The sequence below is a fragment of the Pieris brassicae genome, chromosome 8 (assembly GCF_905147105.1).
Source record: "Pieris brassicae chromosome 8, ilPieBrab1.1, whole genome shotgun sequence".
NCBI classification, from domain to species: Eukaryota; Metazoa; Arthropoda; class Insecta; order Lepidoptera; family Pieridae; genus Pieris; species Pieris brassicae.
The window spans coordinates 7,535,936-7,558,469 of NC_059672.1; the positions used below are offsets into that span (position 1 = coordinate 7,535,936).

The 22,534-nt window shown below is 35.3% G+C and overlaps 1 protein-coding gene and 1 long non-coding RNA gene across 2 annotated transcripts in view; both read left to right on the forward strand.

Moving 5' to 3' along the window:
• The first annotated feature begins 4,355 nt into the window (after positions 1-4,355).
• On the forward strand, positions 4,356-5,755 carry LOC123713425. Its single transcript, XR_006754188.1, has 3 exons — positions 4,356-4,440; positions 5,166-5,274; positions 5,582-5,755. It is a non-coding gene; the product is annotated as an uncharacterized LOC123713425 (long non-coding RNA).
• Positions 5,756-10,753: 4,998 nt separating this feature from the next.
• Positions 10,754-22,534, forward strand: part of LOC123713424 (aquaporin-11) — a 28,514-nt gene continuing 16,733 nt past the window's right edge. The window contains exon 1 of the mRNA XM_045667083.1: positions 10,754-10,995. Coding sequence (XP_045523039.1) covers positions 10,945-10,995 — 51 coding nt within the window. The 5' untranslated portion in view covers positions 10,754-10,944. The remainder of the gene's footprint in view (positions 10,996-22,534) is intronic.

Below are 22,534 nucleotides of genomic sequence, written 5' to 3' on the forward strand. Positions count from 1 at the left end.
ATAATACGGAACATTACCATTTGAGCATTGTTGGTCTAGTGGCTTTAGCGTCTCTCATCCCTGAGGTCGTAGATTCGAATCCCGGCTTCTTTCTGTGCGTATTTTATATTCGCTCGAACGGTAAAGAAAATCATCGCGAGGAACAGCGTCAGGTTTTTTAGATTAATAAATGATCATAAAACAGAAATCTGAGGCCCATACCTAAAACGGTTGTACATTATTATGGTTTAAATATTAATCGCAAGGAAAATCTTTTACATAATATTTTATTATCGTCGTCCTACGAAGAATTTTAAATTATAATACTTCACTTGAAGGCTCCACCATCTAGAGCACCTCAAGTGATCTTCGTAAATCTTTAGCACTAAGCGTTGCCTTGCTCAAAGAATTGTTGACCCAAAAAAGCAACATAATTTACCCTCTCAAATATGTACTATAAAAAAGCCATTAAAAGAAGAGTGGATGAAGCCTGGGCTATTCTTGCCATTATAAGGTGCTTTGTGGAAATTTACTGCGGCTCACCGTGATTTATGCAAAGCGTTGCCTTCAACTGACAACGTAGTAATTGTTTTTCCTGGATCATTGGAGGTATCAGGTACTAAAAGTGAGAATTTATTATAGTGGACGCTAATTAATTTATTTACTGCTTATGTAAGGTCAAAAGGAATAGTGAATTAGTGTTAGAGCACGTTAATCTTAAGTGCTAAACGAATTCGTAAAAAATGTGGTAAGTGAAAAATAATAGATCACTAGAACAGAGTGTCTTCCCTTTAACAGGGACTGTAAGTAGGGTTATTGGACACTTTCTCACCTTAAATATCTTTATTAGTAAATTAGGGTAGACTTAAAATACGTACTTAGTCTTACTAAAGATACAATAATTAATAATATTCAAAAAATGTATGGCCAAATTTCAACTAAAAATATTATATAATTAGGTTATTTTCGTGATTTTCATAGAAAACCTTTTATTATCCATTCATCTTTTCTAAGTACATTTTTATAGAAGACTCCCATACGTTTCACAACTATGTCGCTGTAATAGTTGAGGTAACTATTAAGCTGCGAGAGTAAGCTTGATGCTGGATAGTGCGAGCCGAATACACAGTAAGAAGTTTATATTAGGTCCTTACATATGAAATTGGCGTTTTGTATGGGAGGAACAAAAAGTCGAATATTTTTAAATATAACATATTTAATTAATCAAAGTATGAACCATTGTTTTCTATGCACTTTTGCCATCTCATAGGTACTTCATTGATCCCTTTTCTAAAAAGAACAGTCGGACGGGAAGCAATAAAATCTGTTAAAGCGATTTGGACTGCCCCATCAGAGTTAAATTTCTAAATCTCTTGGAGCAAGGTCCGGGGAGTACGCAGGATGTCTTAGACATTCCAATTGAAGCTCTCCTAATTTGGTAGTTGTCTATTGTGCTGTGTGTGGTCTAGCGTTGTCGTGAAGTAGCAGTGGCGTGGAGCGATTGACCAGCCTAGGTTGTTTAGCCGCTAGCTTTTCCATCATGGTTTGCAATTGCTGACAATAGACATCAGCCGTAATAGTCTGGCCAGATTTGAGAAAACTGCAATGAACAATACCGGCACTATTTTTGGGGTTAATTTTCGCTTGGGGCAGGATTTGGCTGGACAGGACCAGGACAGGACTGGACAGGATGCAACCATTGCGCTGAGCGCTTTCGATTATCGTAAAGAATCCATTTTTCATCACAGGTAATGATTCGGTTTAAAATACCTTCATTATTGTGCCGGTTCAGTAATGTAACGCAGCAAACCGGCAAACGCGCGTCGCGTTTGCCGGTTTGCTTCAGTCAATTCGTGAGGTACCCACCTTTCAAGCTTTTTAATCTTCCCAATTTGCTTCAAGTGAATTAAAACAGTTTTATTACTAACACCGCAGCCTGCAGCTAACTCGGACGTGGTTTGCGATGGATCCGCTTCCACAATAGCCTTCAATATTTCATTATCAAGTTGGGTTTCAGGCCGTCCACGGGGATTGTTCTGCAGGTCGACATTTCCAGAACGAAAACGTTGGGACCAAAAACGAACTGTGTTTTCTTTTGCAACATGTCCGCCATACACATCATTCACCCTTGGAGTCGTTTCCGCAGCACTAGTGCCACGGCGGAACTCGTACTCGTAAATAATGCGATACTTTAAGTTTTCCATTTTGTAAAATGAGTGACGCAAACAGAAAAAAACAGAAGAAAAAAACATTAATGACGGTCATCGAAGCACCAAAGAGGAGAACATCGTGATTAAAGTGGCCAGTACGAAATACGCCAATTTCATATGTAAGGACCTAATATTTTCGGCAGAGGTGATGAATCCGGAACCCACAATCTTCTAATCGCTCACAGTATGTGCTTTTCGTTTCGTTATTTATTATGTTTTGATCAAAACTAAATCCCTACGAAGTTCTAGTGAGTCATTCTCTAAAATCTCCATCAAAGAGTGGGAAGGAAAGAAGATGTACCTTCTTTTAAGGGGCTCCTAGACGGGCATTTTTTCACAAAAAATGTATAGCTTGCGAAAATGTAAAGCGTGTGGCTAGGTTCTTACTTAAGCACACAGCGTTGTAAGATTATTGTATAAAGTTTGTATACACTGGGAAAACAGAAAAATAATAACAAAAATAAATCAGGAATTTTACAAGTTTTCAAAAGTAACACATTCACTTAACTTTACCGGAGTAGGAAACTAGAGATTTTCTTATCAATGTATGCTATATAAATAATAAATGGTTATTAAAGGATTAATAAACAATACAATTGAATAGTCTTTGAACGTATAAGTGTTCGTATGTTAGTGACCTTTCCCGCTGTCTTGGCTTCGCATAGCTGGAGAGTTCAGGAATAAAACAGCATTTTTTATGTACTAGGAGGCAAACGGGCAAGAGGCTCACCTGATGTTAAGCGATACCGCAGCCCATGGACACTCGCGTTGCCAGAAGGCTCGCAAGTGCGTTGATGGCCTTTTAAGAATTGGTACGCTCTTTTCTTGATGGACCTTAAGTCAAATTGGTTCGGATATACTTCAGTGGACAGCTGGTTCCACATAGTGGTGGTGGTTTTTTGCGGAAAACGCACAGACTTAAGTCTTCTTGGACTTAAATTGGACGAGATTTAATCTATCCCAGTCCGAGACTCCACGTAAAAGAGTTTCGAATTCAGACACAAGTTTGTTCCGGCACTCATCAACCCGAGAAATACCTGCCCGGCCCGTGTAAAAAGTATCAGTGCTGTCATCCGCATAGCAATTAATGTTGCTAAGTTGCAACATATCATTAATATGCAGAATAAACATGGTCGGGGATAGGACACAGCTTTAATTACTCAATTTCTACGTCCTCCCTATCAATTTTAGGTTTTGAATTTATAACAAAAAAACAAATGTTACCCACTTTCTAATATTAGTATACCCGTCATTCATAAATAAATATAACTGTAATTTTAAAGTTTTAATCAAACTCCTCTGACTTTTAGAATCACAGCATAAACATAATTTAACAGAAAGGGAAAAAAGAGTACTTTAGTTATAAAATCGTAGCTATACAGATTTAGACTTTTTTATTATTTGATTTGAATTTTTATATTGGTAATAATAACACTTATTCCTCTAGCCCTGCGAACCAAAATAACTTCCATAGTCATGTACCATTACTCGGCCTGTGGCTTTCAGCTGCCTGTCCACTGGGCCGGCCACATATGTCCTACCACTTAGCCCATAGGTATATTTATACAAATATTTTAGATTACTAATAATTTGTCATGACTAAGATGACATAAGTATTCGAATTTGTTGACACACATTTTCGATATTTGTTCGTAAGAATTACCGGGTTACTTTATCGTACGAGAGAGTAGCACACAGAAATAAAAAACAAAACACAGTCAGTGCATCAGACCAGTTTACGTCCGTCGTTCCACAATTAAGCGTTTCTTAAGGTAATTTCTGCTGCGCACCACCACTACGTGGAACTAGCTGCCTACTGAAGTATTTCCGAACCAATTAGACTTAGGGTCCTTAAAGAGAGAGAAATTGCTTAAGACAGCCAGGCCAGCAGTGCGCTTGCCTTCTGCCAGAAGGCGCGTGTCCATGGGCAGCGGTATCACTTAACATCAGGTGAGCCTCCTGCCCGTCTACCTCATGTAACATAAAATAAAATTAACCTGAGTTACACTACACTAACACCGCTGTTAAACTGATATAATACAATTTCAATTCTTGTCATCTAAAATACAGTTAATATTATAAAGACTATTAAGTAAAATTTTCATTTGAAAACTTAATAACGAACAACTTTAAGAGGACCGTGAAATATTGTACTAAATGAATCAATTGAGATTACAGATTTGATGCTGGATTTTTTAATTAAAAGTTCAAATTACATCGACATCTAATGTCAAAGAGATGAGTGAAGGATGTAAGTTAATAATGTTTATTAAGATTATCTTTTCATAAGGGCAGTCTTGGTTTATTGTGACGTGTGACTCTCATCCCTGGAGTAGGATTGAACCCAATGGACTTTCTTTCTATGTGCGCATAACACTTGTATGGTAAAAGAAAACATCGTGAGGTTACCGGCATACCTTAGATCCAAAAAAGTCGACCGCGTGTGTCAGGCACAGGGTGATCGCCTACTTGTAATAAGCCCCCGGAGTGTTTCATTTCATTAGTAATATATGTTTTTTAAACTCGAACCATTAACACATTTATTGATAATATAAATTACCTAATTTTTCATTTGAAAGCAAGTTAGGTAGGTTTAACTATCGAACACCGCTTATTCGAAAGAAAACTCGATCTCCTTTGATTATATCTCGTGGTTTCGAGAAGTTAAACATTATTTAGATAAACAATTTCCGTTTTTCAAATGTTCCGTTTAAAGGCACAAGGATATAATACTCAAATCGACGTCAATAATATAAACATCCTCTGAACTCTGAACTCGTGCTTTGAAACTAGATGGTATTAGCCAGGAACATAAGGCTACTCTCCTATGAGAAAAATAATGATCAAGAGAGATACAGATATCTGAGATCAAGGCCTACAGGAAATGATAAGAACACTCTCCACCCTATTTTCCATTTAGAGACTTTTGCTATATTTGCTAAGAAATACAGCATTTAAGTTTTCCCCTGTTTTCAGAATGTACAAACTATTTAGTATCATAGCATTGCAGACAATCGTGTCGACGATCCCCGCGGGAGCCACTGTGTCTGGTCCAGGGAGAAATGTTCCAATGGATTGGCTGCGGGTACTTTGAATATTATCTGTTTATATTAAATATAGGGTAGCTTTAGTATTTTACTGGGCTTTGGTGTATTTGTACCCGATGCTTTGAAAATTATACCTACTATTGCCTGCTGGCCATAATTTCTATTTATGGGCGATAGGATAAAAAGTATACGAAGGTGACTACGTGAGATCGGAATACTTTAAAGGATATTTACAGTTAAGTAAAATTAATGAAAACCATTAAATTGCAGAAATTTATTGCATTTTACTAGACGTCTTTTATTTCTTAAATTTTCTAAAATTCTTGATCCACTTATTTCATCCAGATGACCGATATGTACCTTAGAAGAATGGTCAACCGTCCGCACGTGGAAGCTGGTCCGGGCTTCTTCAAGTCAGATCCTGTAGAGTATTCACCGGACCAGCTCTCAAAGGAGTACAAGAAGCTATTTGCGCTAAAGAAGAAAATGGAAGAAGAGAATAAACCTTTAAACCCCTGATTCTTTTTTTTTGTATGTGTGTCATGTACTAAGTTAAAACAGTATATTAGTCTTCATCACTGAAGGTAGTGCCTTGAAAATCCCTAACCGATATATCGAATTACTGCCTTCACACCACTCAGCTCTGCTTGTCTCAGTGTCCCTCGTGCACTGAGACTATTATGTTGGTTATTTCGAATAAGTATCTGAGTTTTGTTCCCACTAGAATGTTGGTACGTGCTCCTATTTAACCATGCCTACTGCTGATTTATAAATATAAAAAAAATATTATATATACTTAATTACTAAAAGACGTCAAGTGGAACGTGGTGTGATTGTTGCAACTCCTTACAAACATTTTCTCAAACAAAAACTTGGCGATTATAAAGAGTGGCAGAGAGTTTATTGCTAGTTTTTCTATTCCGGTCTAAATTAAATTTAAAATTAGAATCATTTGATATGTATTTTTTTTCGTTCATTTCTTCTGAAGTAGTGAGTAATACCGTCGCAAGCAACTACGGGTTAAGGAAACTCCTTTCTTGATACCACATAATAGCTGCATGATGTTATTATTTCATTATAAATATCTTTGTATGTGAATTGTTATAAGTAACAAATTTTAAGCTTGCTGCCGATCCAAATATAATCAAGAGAATAGGTTCGGCGCCAGCATATTTCCGTTGGGATTGGGATCCCTGAAATTTCTATATAAACCGAATATTTTAATATTCTGCATTCTGTGGACTACGCGCAATGGGGCGTTGATGAAATATATGTTAAGGTATTTGTTATACAGAGTGTTCAGATTTTATTTGAACATTGACCAACTGCTGACACGGCTCACGTAGTTGTGCTAAATTTTAACACCTGCGATCGAAAGTGCGCGATACACTTACAGCTCACAAGTATAAAACCATGTATGTTAGGTCTCTTGGTGTAGACATCCCGTAATTATATATTCTCTATTCCTTTGTTAGGGTGCAACTATTGGCCTTTGGGATTTGTAGGGTTTTTATTATACCTTCTATAGAAATGGTTGATAAACAAAAATATCTGGGATTGATTATAGACGAAAACGTGCATTGGAATCAACATATAGAATACGTCTGTGATAAGCTACGACAGCTTTTGGCACAAATAACAATACTCAAAAAGCGTATCCCATTTAAAACAAAACTTTCACTTTACAACGTGCTTTGCGAGTCAGTCATCAATTACGTTGTATGTAGCTACGGTAGAACTTATCCAATGTATCTCAACGGAATATATATCCTCCAAATGCGAATCCTCATGCGAACATGTTGTCTCAAGAATTGTGCTGGACTCATATAAAAATGAAGAAAGATGAATTTTTAAATACTGCAAAATATTGCCCATAACAGAAAAAGTAAATAAATATCTTCTAGTCGAGCACTTTTTCCGAGATGACAAAAGAAACGAGTGGAGCATAACGTAAACACTCGAGCGATAAAGCAGTTTCGGCTCTGTACATCGAGAGCAAATAACGTATCTGGACACAGAATGTTGAGGTGTTTGCTACCGCAGCTAGTAAATGGTCTACCCAATCAGATAGCCTAACGCTAACCAACATAAACAGTAAATTAAAAAACTACTTTTATTTATACATTAATACAAACCACCGCGGTTTTCTAATGTAACATATTCTGGTAATATTACATTATTTTGTAAAATAAAGATAAAATTTTTTTCTTACATCTTATATTTTGTTATCAAGTGCAGTTTGTTCATACATATACTCCCGACAATTAATACATATAAATTTAAGGAAGCATTACACAGTCCACTGGTTGGCAAGCTGTACACAGGGATTTATTAGTATTAAGCTTTAAGTATGCATTAAAGTATGCAAGCATTTTTATATAATATTATCTCATTTTTTTATATTCGTATGTCAAGAACGTACCAATTCTCAAAAGGCAACGCACTTACGAGCCCTTAAGCATGAACTGTCCATTGCGGTACAACTTAACATCGGTCGAGCCTCCTGCTCGTTTGCCTGTTCTATATAAAACAAATAATAGCTCTTAGTATTTTCCATAGAAATTTCGTTATGTCAAGAAGTTATTATTAGATTTTCGCTCTTTGATTTAAGTCTCGTTTCTGTATGTAGTAGTCAAGTTATAAACTATCAAACTATCCTTAAAAACCAACTGAACCAAGCACGTTTTAAAGTCTTGCGTCACTTTCTTACAAATTGCGTAACCATATGATGAAAAGAGACAGAGTACTTTGGCTATAACAGTGGAATTCGACTGATTTAGGGTTAATCGTTTCGTATTCGAAAAATATTAAAAGCGCTTTACGTGACCATTGAAGCGTAATATTAAATTTAAAAATATATCTCCACTACAAATACTATTTATATAACATAAAAAATTCAAACGGGAAAATGAAATTAATCGTGGCTCTTGAAAAACGAACGAAATAGCTGCAAAAAATTGAATTTGGAATTTCAAACCAAAGAGATATTTGAGCTCAAAGTGGCCACTATGACAAAACGTCATAAGTTCATAAAGACCTAACATATATACGCCTTACACCGTTATGGCAGCAACTGTTGAACACTGCGCTTTTATTCTTCTGTAGGAGTCATGCGTTAATTCTAATACTGGATAGTTCAAAAGGATGTTGTTCAGATTTCATTTCAACATTTACCAACTGCTGCCACGGCTCCACGTGAGCCGTATTCCAAATATTATTAACTGAAGAGTAATTTTGAATTACATTTTATTCGAATATTGATCAATTGCTGACACGACTCACATGTATTCCAAAATGTTAATAGCTGAAGGTGCCCAATATACCAACAGCTCACAAAAATAATATTATGCATGTGTGAATAAGTGTCAGTAGTATTTAAGATATTGTCTTTCAACAATAAATCAGATTTGAATATTGCTCTGTCGTATTCATTTCCCGCTTCCTCTCAAAGTGCCGAAGACTACTTCAAGCCCTTACTTATAATGGTGAGCCTGAGCGATAGCTTTGAGATAATCCCACCACCTCGAACCTTTGATCCTACCCGTAGGGCTCCGTCTGTTATCTTAGGTCTCTTGGTGTAGACATCCCGTACTTATTTATATATTCACTATTTATGTGTTAGGGTACATCTGTAGGGCTTAGGGATCGGGTTGGCGTAGGGTTGTTAGGTTCTTACATCTCACCCTCTCATATATTTAGTTATCTAGTGCAGCTTGCTCATACATACATTACAAATACTCCTGATTCAATACATATAAAGATTAAACACATTTCACAATCCACTTGCTAGCAAGCTGTACAGATGTTTAAAAAGTTTTTACTAATGTGCGACTTTATACAAACTGTAGGATACATTTGTAAAGAACTTTGCACATGTTACATCCTTTTCACGTTTAACATTTGTGCAACAAAGAATATTAAATATTAATGTTTAATTGTTACTTTAAAATGAGAGTTCATAGTTCTACATATTTTTTACACAAAAAGGTTTTTTATATAACAGGGGCTAGACTGGAAGGTCACCTGATGTGACCGCCATGGACACTGTCAATGCTAGAAGGTTGCCGGCTTTTTAAAAATTGGTACGCACTTTTTGGCATTACTTCTACGGGCACATAGTACTTAAACGCTCAGTTGTGGAACGGCGGACGAGGTGATACAGGTGGAGAAATTGTATGTAATTTCATTAATTCATTTACAGCATATTATATAACAATGACTATATGGACTAACTTACATAGGTACTACCTAAAACTACTAACAAAGTTGATTTCTACTTAAAATGAAAGCAAGCAGCAGTTATATAGCAGTGTTGGCCTAGTGGCTTCAACGTGCGACTTTCATCGCTGAGGTCGTAGTTTCGATCCCCGGCTGTCTATCAATGGACTTTCTTTGTATGTGCGCATTTAACATTAGCTGAAACGTTGAAGGAAAACATCGTGAGGAAACCGGCTTGCCGTAGATCCACAAAGTTGGCGTGCGTCAGGCACAGAAAGCTGAGCACCTGCTTGCCTATTAGATTAACTAATGGTCATGAAACAGTACATAAATCTAAGGCCCAGACCTAAAAAGGTTGTAGCACCATTGATTTTTATCACAAATATATCCAGTTCTGGTGCAGAACTTATGAAGTTAAGCAGCGAAATTGTCAGCGGAATTGGTGCTTGCTGGCAGAAGACACCTGGTGAACTCCACCGTATCATAGTTGGAATTGGGTATTAGACTCTGATGGTCTTAGACTTCGTGTGCTTATTACGTGAGTGCACAAATTTATCGAAAAAAGTTATATCGAGTTAATCCTGATTTGAAGCGGATTTCCAAATTAAGGAACAGTACGAGTTTTTCCGAAATTCGTTAAGGGTCAATTTCAGTTTCAATAGAAAACAGTTTTCATTTAAGAATTCTTATCAGAACACAAGAAACGAGTGTTTTTAAATAGAAGTTATATAAAGCCTTAACTGAAAGCGAACGGAGAAAGAAAGGAGATATTTGGACAAAGTTGGAGGCCCGATCAATGGTAATGGAAGTTAGAATATCGAATATAAAAATTGTACAAGAAAAGTAAAATGTAGATACATTCAATATTTGTAAAGATTGCAAAAACTGGCTTTATTCTTATTATATAATATGTTTTTTAAATGTTAACGTAAGTGTACATAGTTACCAAAATAAATATTCATTTCTAATAAATTATTTAGCTTTCATTAGCCTCCTAGGCTTAATGGAGCGTGACACCGGCGATTTGATTCTTGGCTAACTTTTAATAGGCTTTACTCGTAAATCACTGATCATTTACGGATAGAGGCGCCCCACTGCCCCTGCCCACATGGGAAAATACTGACTGCAACTTTTTTCTCAGAAAAATTATTACAGCTTAAACGTATTGGTGTATCTGTTAGTCTATATCTCACACGAAGTCTGCATCTGTTGGCCAGCTGATAAAAACTGCTAAATAGTCGTCTCCGTCAGCTAACCCGGGACACCGCGTCTGTACTTCCAATCGTTAGGTTCTAAATTTAAACGACCTCGCCATGCGCCCGCGCAGTACCAAACGCCGCGCAAAACGCGAACGTAGCACATATTATAATTTTCGAATCGAATTAACGAAAAGGACCACCTAAATAATAATGGTGAGTTGCCTAAAAGAATTGATTGGCAGTGTAAAGTATTAATAATTGTGTTTCCAGTTATTGTGATGTGAAGCGACCATGAAGTTTTCTATTGATGTACTTGGAGTGTTTTTGAAAATTGTAATTAGGGTAAGTCGACTTGGTGTCGTGTCGTTACTATCATTTGCTTTATGTGGCGTTATATAAGTCTTTACGTAAGGTAACGGTTACGTTACGATAAAGGTTACGTTAAGGTAATGGTAGTCTAAACCGCAGAGCAGATTTTTATTAACATTTATTGAATGGCGCTGCTAATACTGTGTTCTCTATATTAGTATTTCATTGGGCGGATATTATTTTGCTTTAACAGTAATTCGCATCTTGCTTCATGCTTTCTGTAACTTAAAAAATTGTTTTCACACTGTGTGATATCTATGGGTATTTTTATTGAATGGGGGCAAACGGGCCGGAGGCTCACCTGATGATAAGTGACACAACCACCCATTGACACCTTTGATGCCTTTCTTTTAAGAATTAGTTCGAAAATACTTCTGTGGGCAGCTGGTTACACAAAGTGGTTCGTACTCAGTGTGGTGCGTGTTGCTTTATACAGCAAGAGATGATTTGGAGTGAAGTACCGGGCTTTGCTTAGCCTATTTGTAAAAACAGAAATCGGTCGAGCCAAACATCATGTATATAACAAAGGGCAGACCCATAAAGGAAACTTCCCTTCTACGAATGAAGCACACATAATATATACAGAGGCAGGCATAGCATAGGCAGGGCTCGTACATGGCTTCAGCAAAAATCTAAGAGGTCTTCCTCATATGCTTTTCTTGCTTGTAACTCCAGCAACGCACTCACGAGATCTCTAGTATTGAGAGTGTACATCGATACTGACCCAACTCCGCATACGGACTCGTCTATCTACCGTGCATACAGTGAATTGTATATTATTTCGGACATACAATGCGCAGGTGCGATGAGAATTTGGAGAAACTTGTCATGGTTGGTAACACAGAAGGGAAAAGATCACGTGGCAGTACATCAACCAATAAAGATGGACCTATCAAGTGAAAAAGTCATCGTCCTCGAAACTGTACACTGTCATAAGAGGTGCGCTGAACCGAAACCGGTGTAAACAGTTGGTCCCCTCCAGACGCTTTCTTGCTGACCACGACGCTCAGACATGAACTGCCGACTAAAGAGAGATGGTATCACATCATCACTATCATCAGATGTTATATAAAAAAATGTTTCTATCACACTCTTCATCATTGGTATATGTTCAGGCAAGGGTGGCGGGATATCTTAGTTCTATATAGTATTGTATGAAAGAACACTGTTGGGATTAAAACGATGACATTAAGAGTACCTTGGCCATCACTGTTGCGTAATGCGTTTTAATTAATCCAATTATTTCGTTCATTTATCACGGATTAATCAAATCGCTCATTACCCATATATACGTTATTACACAATGAATATGTTATGGTAACGTTGTTAACGTAATATGATAGGGTAACGTTGTCTATTGTTCTTATAAACTTCAATTACTCCAGTGAATCTCTAAAGTACTGTTTCATCTTTTTTGCGCCATGTCCCACGCCCATTATTATGTTCCCTCCTAAATTATTATTTTGTAGCAAAATATTATCTTGATATCGCCATTTGAACCGTGTTGGGTTCGATTTCGGATTATATAGGATTTTGCAGCAAGCACTCATCCTGTAGAACGGTAATGGTTCTCAAAAGTCTCTCGATTTTAAGTATCTATGTAAGGTATAAAATCGTAAATTACATTTTCTACGCGTGTTTGGTTATTAGTTTATTTATTATTATTATTATCTAGAACCTTGCGTGTACAGGGCGATAATACGAATACAAAGTAGCAGTTGAAGAGAACGCTACGTCTGGCTATACTTTCGGGGCGTAACTACCATGATTTTTTAAATTGCAATGAAAGGAATGAATGCAATGTATCAGTTGAAGAGAGTTCCTAAGTCTGGCTATACTCTCGAGACGTAATTCCTATAATTTATTTAATTGCTATGTTACGAATGATTACAATGTTTCAGTAAATTGATGAGTGTTCCTACGTTTGGTAATACTGTCAGGGTACTACGTAACTCCCATGATTTAGTTAATTGCTATGTAACGAATGACTGCAATGTATCAGTGGAAGTGATTTCCACGATTATAAAACTAAGAAAGCCTGAGTTAGCGATATGTAGGGCCTTTTTATATTTAATAATTATTTTTAAACATAAACGAATACCTATAGCACAATGATTTGAATTGATTGAACTGTATATTTACATGTTTTACTAATAGATGCATAGGTTAAGTGTTATCTAATTAACCTAATTTTGATCTTATAAAAGCAAGTAGTATTATTTTGAAATCAGTAACAAATGTTATATATGTGAGGTTAGTTAGTTGAATTGGTAAGTTTTTAAATTACTTTGGTCGTCTTCATAGAAATTGTTTATTCATCTAAATCTTTTTTAAATCTATCACTCCATTTCTAATTTACTACACAAATTTGTGTGAATGTTTTTAAGGTCCTTTGATCTTTAGATACTTGGTATCTTGGCAAAATTTAGGGAATTGCTTTTTTTAGTATCGCACTTTGATTGTGAATTGTTTTGAGTAGTTTGTTAGTGCAAATGTTTTCGACAGTCAATGGCTAATACCTAACTTATTATAGAACCAGTGCAGATGCAGATATAGTAACTGAAAATCAGAAAAAACCTTGACTAAAGCGGCATGTCTAAGACCCAAAAATCACCGCGTGTTTAATTGATACAGGCACAGAAATCTTATCACTTACTAAGGTAATCACTAGTTATATCGGGGAAACAGAGATAGTTCACCTAGAGTGATATTCTAAAACGAAAATTAGATCGACTCCCGTATCCAATTTTTGACGCAGAGCCATACTTAGTACTGTCACGTTTCCGAATCTCACCCCAAAAGTTACAACGCCACCTTATTAACTAAGTTATATTTTTCCGTAGTACCAATATATAGTTGTATTTAATTTTACAAAAATATTTATTTCCACAAAAACATACAGTATTTACAATATTCATAACCTAAATAGGAATAATAGCAAATTGATAACGATTTTATGAAGCATTTCCTTGCTGTATTGCAATACTTATTCGTTGAGCAAGGAAAGCATCAGCACTGTGGTCACTGGTGCAACCAGGCGCCAACTTTAATTAGCGCCTGTGCACTTGAATCCCACGGCCTAAGAAGAGTAGAGACTCCAAAGTGACATAATCAATGGAGGAAAGACTCTTATATTTGACTCTTGTTGTGCATTTGACTTCTACTAAATTATTATTAGAAGGACATAAATAATTTAGTATGTGAAACACGTACGTCATAGCGCACAGAAATATCACAGAATGACCTTACGCAATACTAATTAGACATTGTTGATGCTTTAATCTATGGGCGATTCGTTTTATTTAGCAATATGTAACCAGGGGAGTATAGCTACGTGATTCATAAAAAATCCAGTGGCGAAAATCCTTTCCGGGTGTAACGATGTTTCCGTAGTTATAAGAGTATAAACCATACATACGTTTACCTCAATTTTAATATACAAAATTAATTAATTCATATAACTCATCTATCTTTTACACAAAAATCTAATACAAATATTGATTAACAAAATTGATCCATTATGTTTAATACAACCAAGGACTAATTACGGTAAACTTAATATTTATATTCAATCATCAAGACCCACAAATATTTAATATTGTCATTCAGCTTAAAAGAATATGTCTATAAAAATAGTTAAAGTTCAATATTTATAATTATTTACAAACAATTTAAAAAAGTCACTTGTTTATATATTTTCTGTGAAGGAGAGTCTAGGAAAATATTACAAGCATTCATTTATATCTGTGAACGAGCGTCTAACAAAATTATTACTATTCATTAGTTACTATATGTGTTGTAACATCGATGCGACCAGCACTTTTGTAAAAAATATAGTACATATTGTTAGCAACTAATAGTTGTATTTGATGTAGCTTATTTCATAATAATTTCACAACACGATGTACATTACTAACCTACTCGAAATTTTCACACTAAGTGAATGTAATTCTTTGAGAAATTAAGTATATTTGAATTGAACCCAACCTTTCATGTGTATTGCTTAAATACTAGGACGGAAAATCAAGCGTTTAAAGCGTTATATCTACATAAATTATATATTAAATTTTACGTTGAATTGTAAATCTCCTTTTAAGCGGTTAAGCAACTCGTAAATGATACACTGCGAGAAGTCTATTGTCCTAAATTATTGTCTAGGAACCTTAAGTAGTATTTGTTGATAAAAATTCAAGAAATGTTTTTCCATATATGTTACGTTTAATTTAATTCAAACAAACTCGTTTATTAAACATTCCCGACTGCTAACCTGTCAAAAACATTGCTGCACTGCAATTAATTTATATAAACTATGAGTTTCTAAGAATCAGTACCGCTACAATTAGTTAAACGTATTATATTCGAAATGATATTAAACCAACGCTGGTGGTGCACAGAGTACTTACAGGACAGTGCTCATACAATTTGACAGAAAGAGACGATTGTTAATAAAAATGTGTGTGTACTAGTGAACACACGTAAGAAGTGAAACTTCTTTATGACCTTATTTTTCGAAAAATTGTCTATATGCAACTTTACAGAAATTGGTTAAATAAAGTTAAATTAGATAATGTTTAACAAAAGGCTTTTATTATCATAGACATGAATACAATTATTTCATTTTACCTTATTACTAATAAGATTATTACAGAATTTCATTAATTGTAATAGGATTATTACTATCATTGTTATCGTTATTATATATTGTTGTTATTAATGGCTTCGAATCTCTTTGAATCAACCGTGGTAGGACAAGAAAGAAATGGCGCGTAACCGAAAAGTGTGATTTTTTTCCAACGCCGATTAAGAAGTTTCACTTCAAAAGTATCAATTTAAATATCTCTTTTCTAATTTACAAAAACGATTAAACGCTGGTTTATTAAAACAACAATTATCGGTACAAATTTAAAATTGTTGACCAAATTTCCCGCAAGCATGCCTTAAAATAAAATAAAAAACATGAAAGATAGTGAAAATCTTGATCAAATTTAAATCGATTCGTTGGTCCATAGGATTTCTTTCTCTCGTCTTCTAAATCCGCATGTTACACGAATCTACAGAAAGCAACTTTACATTCACGGACTTCTATCGTACAATATACCTGATGATGATATTTGAGGACACATCTAATAGGTTATCTCGTTACCTTGATAAACTCAAACTCAAAATAACTTTATTCATATAGCCTTATGAACGTCAACAGAAAAGATGTTTAATTGATTCTGAATTTACATTTACTAGTTTGCAAGAGCGGGCAAGAAACTCTCCGCCACTCTTTTTAATCGCCAAGTTGTGAGTCATACAAATTGTTTGTAAGACAGAGCCATAAACATTTGAACCAAAGCCATGGATTAAGATCATTTAAATAAACATCAGATTAATAAAAAAGCTTTGCTAAACCTCTAATAACGCTTGGGAGTTTGTTGTAAAAACCAATACATTTCCATATAAGTGGTTTATCTTTGGGAGCCTGGTTGGTTGGTCGTTTAGATTTGTTCTGATTCCAATATCATATTGGTGAAAGTCAAGCCATTTCTTTTAAAATCGTTTATAAATATCTAGGTTTCAACGATCCTAAAACGATTTTTTGTTCGCTTTATACGATACGAATACGAGCGGCGCGGGCGCCAGCCGCTGCCCTGCCTCACTTACCTTTTGATTGTGACCTCTCATTTTCTCAGTTGTTTAGTCGCCGCCACAGAAATTGGCTATGTAATTCGTCCATACGTAGGTCCACCCCTAATGCAGTCTTACGAATAAACAAGTTGATAATATGATAAGAACACTCTAAGTAATTAGTGATCTAATAATAGTTCTAGCTTCGGTACCTAGTGACCTATAAATTACGTTTTAGTGCACACAAAAAGGAGTGAAAACTTTCTCGGAAATGTGTGAGGTTCTTATTTAAGTGTTCCAAATTGTATTTTACTCTAAAGATAGGTGAGATTTTATTTAAGATTAATAAATAACCGTGATACAAAGCAAAGTAGATAGGCTCATTTGTTATGGTAAGCTGTTATAAGAAAACGTTCATGCACTTTGAGCAATCAGCCCGAGCTACGTTCGCCAAAACAGCCCGAGCTGAGCTGTAAAGGCTCTTAACAGCGTGATGCCATTTTAAAAAAAAGAGGTGTTGCCCTAGTGGTTTCAGCGTGCAACAGCGTACGCATTTATCATTCGCTCGAACAGCGAAAGAAAACATCGTGAGGAAACCGATTTGCCTTAGAACCAAACGATGACGTGTTTCAAGCACGGTCTATTAAATTGCCAATGATTATGAACAGATACAGTAATCTCCGATTAAAAAGGATGTAGCGCCACTGATTTTTAAATTTTAATGAACTATGCGGCAATGTATGCTAAATAGTTTAATAACTTGAGTCGACCCAATTCAAACAAACGTAAATCCGGGCATTTAATTTATTACAATTATAAATTGTTGCTAAGTTAATGTTAATTGCTAATTCTAGGAAATTTGCGCGGTTTCAACATAAGCCTCATAATTTCAGGAACACCTAATGTACGTCTTTGTATGTATTGAGTATCTCTTTGACGAATTTTGAGAATACGATAGAACGCTTACTCCCTATAGACATTTTGTTATTCTATTCATATGTTAAAGGAACTTTAGCATAATAAAGTTACTAATAATTAGTTGTCCAGTTTTTTCGTCCTAGAAAGAAATTAGAGCCACTCCAGGTCATGTGTAACACCTTTTCAGAATCCCTATTAAATTCGCCAAAACTTGTAAAACAGGGTCACTTTTCGGCTTTTTTTTCACAGTGGTTTCGGAAGTAAACAAAAAGTTATTATTTAAGAACATTTTATATAGTATAATTTAATATTAACTACAATACACCCAACAAACAAACATAAAAAGCAAGTCTAACGCAAGGACTCATCAGTACCAATCTAGTATTAGGATATAATGAAAACGATACAGGTGTAGAGTCTTTTTAATTTTAATGAGAATTAGTAAAAAAAAGTTAATTTTCTTATAAAAACGTAAAATAAGTCATAACTCTGCAGGTCTTGAGCTGAAGGACCTTCCGTAGAACAATTTCTTGCAGCTGATGACCCCATCTAAGCCCCAGTGGTGTTTGATCCACGACTTTTTGGCCACCCTTAATAGCTTATCTATGTAATCTATTTTGGCTTTGTATATTTTCGAAGTGTTTTGTTTCATAATATATGTGAGTTTTAAGACTATGAACAAATAAATAATTATAATATACTTCTAAAGAGGTATACGAGAAAAGGATTTTAGTTTTAAAATACAGCACATTACAGTAACATTAAAAAATAAAATAAATCAATGGCGCTACAACCTTTTTAGGTCTGGGCCTCAGATCTCTGTATCTGTTTCATGATCATTTGTTAATCAGCATGTATGTGATCAGCTTTCTGTGCCTGACGCACGCCGTCGACGTTTTGGGCCTACGGCAAGCCTGTTTTCCTTTACCGTACGAGCGAGTGTTAAATGAGCACATAGAAAGAAAATCCATTGGTGCATCGGTCGGGGATCGAACTTACGACCTCAGGGATGAAAGTCGCACGTTGAAGCTACAGTTACAGTAACATTAACCTTCAAAATATTGAAGTATTCGAGGTATTTAAGATATGTGTGAACTTCTTGTGAAACTTGTGAAACAGTGTTGTTTATTCGCAAAGTTCGAATAACAAAAATAAGATAGAAGTTAAATGTAGCACAATCTATTTAAAATGTTGGCGAGGAGCCACTAAACTACAGAAGAAAACACGTAACACATAAAGGTCATTGCTGCTTTAAAACCTAGGAGATTGACTATTTATTTTATTAACCTATAATAATTTAAATTTATTAATTAATTTATCTTTGATAGAACGCGTGAATGAAAAACGGTCAAGTAGGTTATACTACTTCTCTGTTTACGGCACGTCAGGGCCACCATTCTGCTTACACCTTCGGGAAAAAGGTGTGATAAAAAATTTAAATAAAATTACAGGCATTGCTAGAGACTCTTGGGCCGTTGCAATTAGGTTCAAGTGCACAGGCGCTAATTTAAGATTTAAGTTATGTAGACTTTTGTACAAGCGTTAGAAGTTATACTTCTTTGGCGTAACAAGATAAAAATGTTAATCTACGTTTGTAGAAAAATCGAGACTAACATTAGAAAAAAATAAAATTTTGACTATAGCTAACTTCAGGGTGTCGGTTTTTTTGATACTATGTGCGCGCGCATCGTAATAATTTACTCTCATAATTATTCCCTAACGTGCCAAAGAGGTCTTCTTCTTCTGACTTCTCAACGAGGAAATTTTGTATTACGAAAACCAATTACGGTTATTGTGGTAACCTAATCCCTGTTTCTGTAATAGTGTAAGAGATCCAGATATTTTTGTATGGGACTCGATATTTCAACATCCTTAGTAATGTCGTAATTGCGCGGTACAAAACATTAAACATTAATGGAATTGGTAATGGAAGTTACCGGGTGCCATTTTTTCGTTCTAGTTGACTGGCTCACAACTAAAGATTATAGCTTCACAGCGGTAGACCAAATCACACAGCTTGCTATACTTTAGCCATATTAAGTCCCTACGCGGTTTCAGACACGCACCTAACGATATAATATTATCATAGAGAGGAGTCTGTTTGTACTTCCTACTGAGCTTCAATTACCTAACAGCGGCAGCTCAAGTCGGCGCTCAGCATAATTCAATATATATAATCACCTAATGTTAGAGGATACTATTATATTATATATTTATATACTAAAATATTTTTATCTAGTTACGCCTAAAAAGTATAACTTCTAATGCGTATACATGAATACACACATTATTTTAACAATGCAATGATTACGACACATCCCGTGTTAATTGAGAGATGATGACTTACAATGCCAGAGGTGCGAGTGCGTTACCGGCCATTTAAGACTATTATTATATTGAAATTAGATTCCAATTTTAATATTAAAAAGTCGTTTAATGCATATTGTTGTTTAAAGCTCAAGAGTTTTTATATATTTTTCTATCACACCAACGATGACAAGTCGTGGAAAAAAATGTATACAATCACGTATATTGTCAAAGTTTCTTGGTAGCGTAGTGATAATTTATTCAGAAGCTCTGTGTCGTTCCAAGCAAATACTAGCATTGCCACAGTTAGTCGAGTTGTCTTCTCATTAACATTTGCTATTCAAATAGGTGTTGACATTGTGTCTTTAAAATATTGCAAATACGGCATTTACCAAGTGGAATTTTTAACAGAAGAGATGAGAAGCAAATTTTTGACTAACATAAAATAAAACATAATGAAAATATTAATAGAAAGAAAAGAAGATTTGACTACAGTACAGAATCCTAAGTTGTGAAAGACATACCTTATAAAGTGGACCTGGCACATGAGAGACAGCAGGTTGAAATGGACAAAGATTATTACAGAATAGCAACCATGAGATAAAAAAAGGAAAAGAGGAAGACAGAGCAAGAAATGGGCAGGCAATATAAATACAATAGGAGGCACAACTTAGACAGGAGGAGCTAACATTAGAAAATAATCTTAGAAGATCACACGCTGATCAACAAAACTGGCACGTCTGATGTCTTAGACTAAGTTAGGTTATGTAACTAAAACAAATGTTTATATATACTATACTAGGTGTCAGCGATAAAGGCTTAATAATAAAAAAAATTGTGTTTGGTACCTATGCAGTTACTGATAAAATACCTTCTACAGATATATTTTTGCAATATAATCAAGGGCTCGGGCCAATGTCTAAGTTAAAATAATTCCATAATATTTATTTAAAAATAGTGGCCGTAGAATATTTTAAGTCTGGACAGTAAGTCTTTTGTTTCTGTCACACGCCGACTTTTTGGGTCTGAGGCACGTCGGTCTACTTACGATGTTTTTCCTTTACCGTACGAGCGAGTGTTAAATGCACACATAGTCAGAGAGGTGGTGCAAAGCCGGGGATCGAACCACGTCCCTTGAAATGAGATGGAGATTTGTATTAATCATATCAACAACTAGTAACTTTCAAGAGAAATTTATACAATCATTTTAAAGATAAACTGTAATTTTGTAATTCGTGAGAAAACTTTGCAGTCTTCAACTGAACGATATCCAAGCAACGTATTATTCAAACATTTGTCAACACGTGAACGCAAACATTTGCCACAGAATTCAGAAATCAAACTGATTTTGGTAGGAGACACCAAGCTGAATGCCGCTTCAGATAACATATGAGACACAGATGGCTTACCGACGAGCTTTCTGCAGAATATTCGAATATAAACAGGGATTTACTAGTTTGAGCTATTCGAAGTGGTTTAAGGAGGGTTCTATAGAAAATACAAAACCTACAGAACAGTGATATCTTTGTATGTACGCTTGGAGGACATGAACAGTGAAAAGTTTATTTTCTTTCTCGAATGAAGATTAATTTTAAAAAATTCCGCAGTTACTACCTAATTACCTTTTATCTTGGTACGTGCGCATGCAGTTGTCACATAAGATAAAATAGGGCTACAACCTCGTAGTTCTGGGCCTCAGATAAAATAACATAAAACAGATTATGTTTTTTTATCAATCTAAGAAGGTGATCAGCCTCCTGTGCCGAAACACATCGACTTTTTGGATCTAAGACATGTCGGTTTCCTCACGATGTTTTCCTTCTCCGTTCGAGTTAGTGTTAAATCCGCAGACAGAAGGCCAATGGTGCACAGCGGGGGATCGAATCCACCTCAGGAATGAGAGTCTCACGCTGAAGCCACTAGGCCAACACTGCTCTACAGTTGTCAGAGAGTACCCGACAGGCAGATATGTCTTACCCGATAGGCTTTAGATATAAAAAATGTGTGCGTGTACTAGTACGTAAGAAGTGAAACTTCTTTATGACCTTATTTTTCGAAAAATGATCTACTATATGCAACTTTATACAAATTGGTTAAATAAAGTTAAATAAGATAAAGTTTAACATAAGGCATTTATTATTATAGACATGAATACTACAATTATTTCATTTTACCTTATTTCTACTAAGATTATTACAGAATGTACTATTACTAATTATTATATATTTTTGTTATTAATGTCTTCGAATCTCTTGTTAAATAATATAGCGTAATAACATTGACGTTGTTTATTTAAAAAAATGATAACTTGGTCTTGAACGTGTTGGCTTCATGTTTTTCTTTGTCGTATAAGTATTGTTATTGGAGCTCAGCCGGGGTGGTAACATTTTTCTATTTTAATTATTATAAAATTATTTTACTGCCTTTGATGTGCTTTGAGATAGAGCCGTAAGAAATCATTGAATACAGTTGTTATTATTAAGTTAAATATTGGAATTATAGATGAGATTCCCTTGTAGTTAAACTCTCTTACCAAGCTTTACAATAATTTCATCTTCTGTCATCACAGCGTAAGCCAAATTAGTCGGAAATAGACACGAAACAATTATGAATAGAAGGAAAAATGTTTTACAAGCTCGAGTTAAGTTAGGTGGCGCACTTTGTTTGAAGTTGG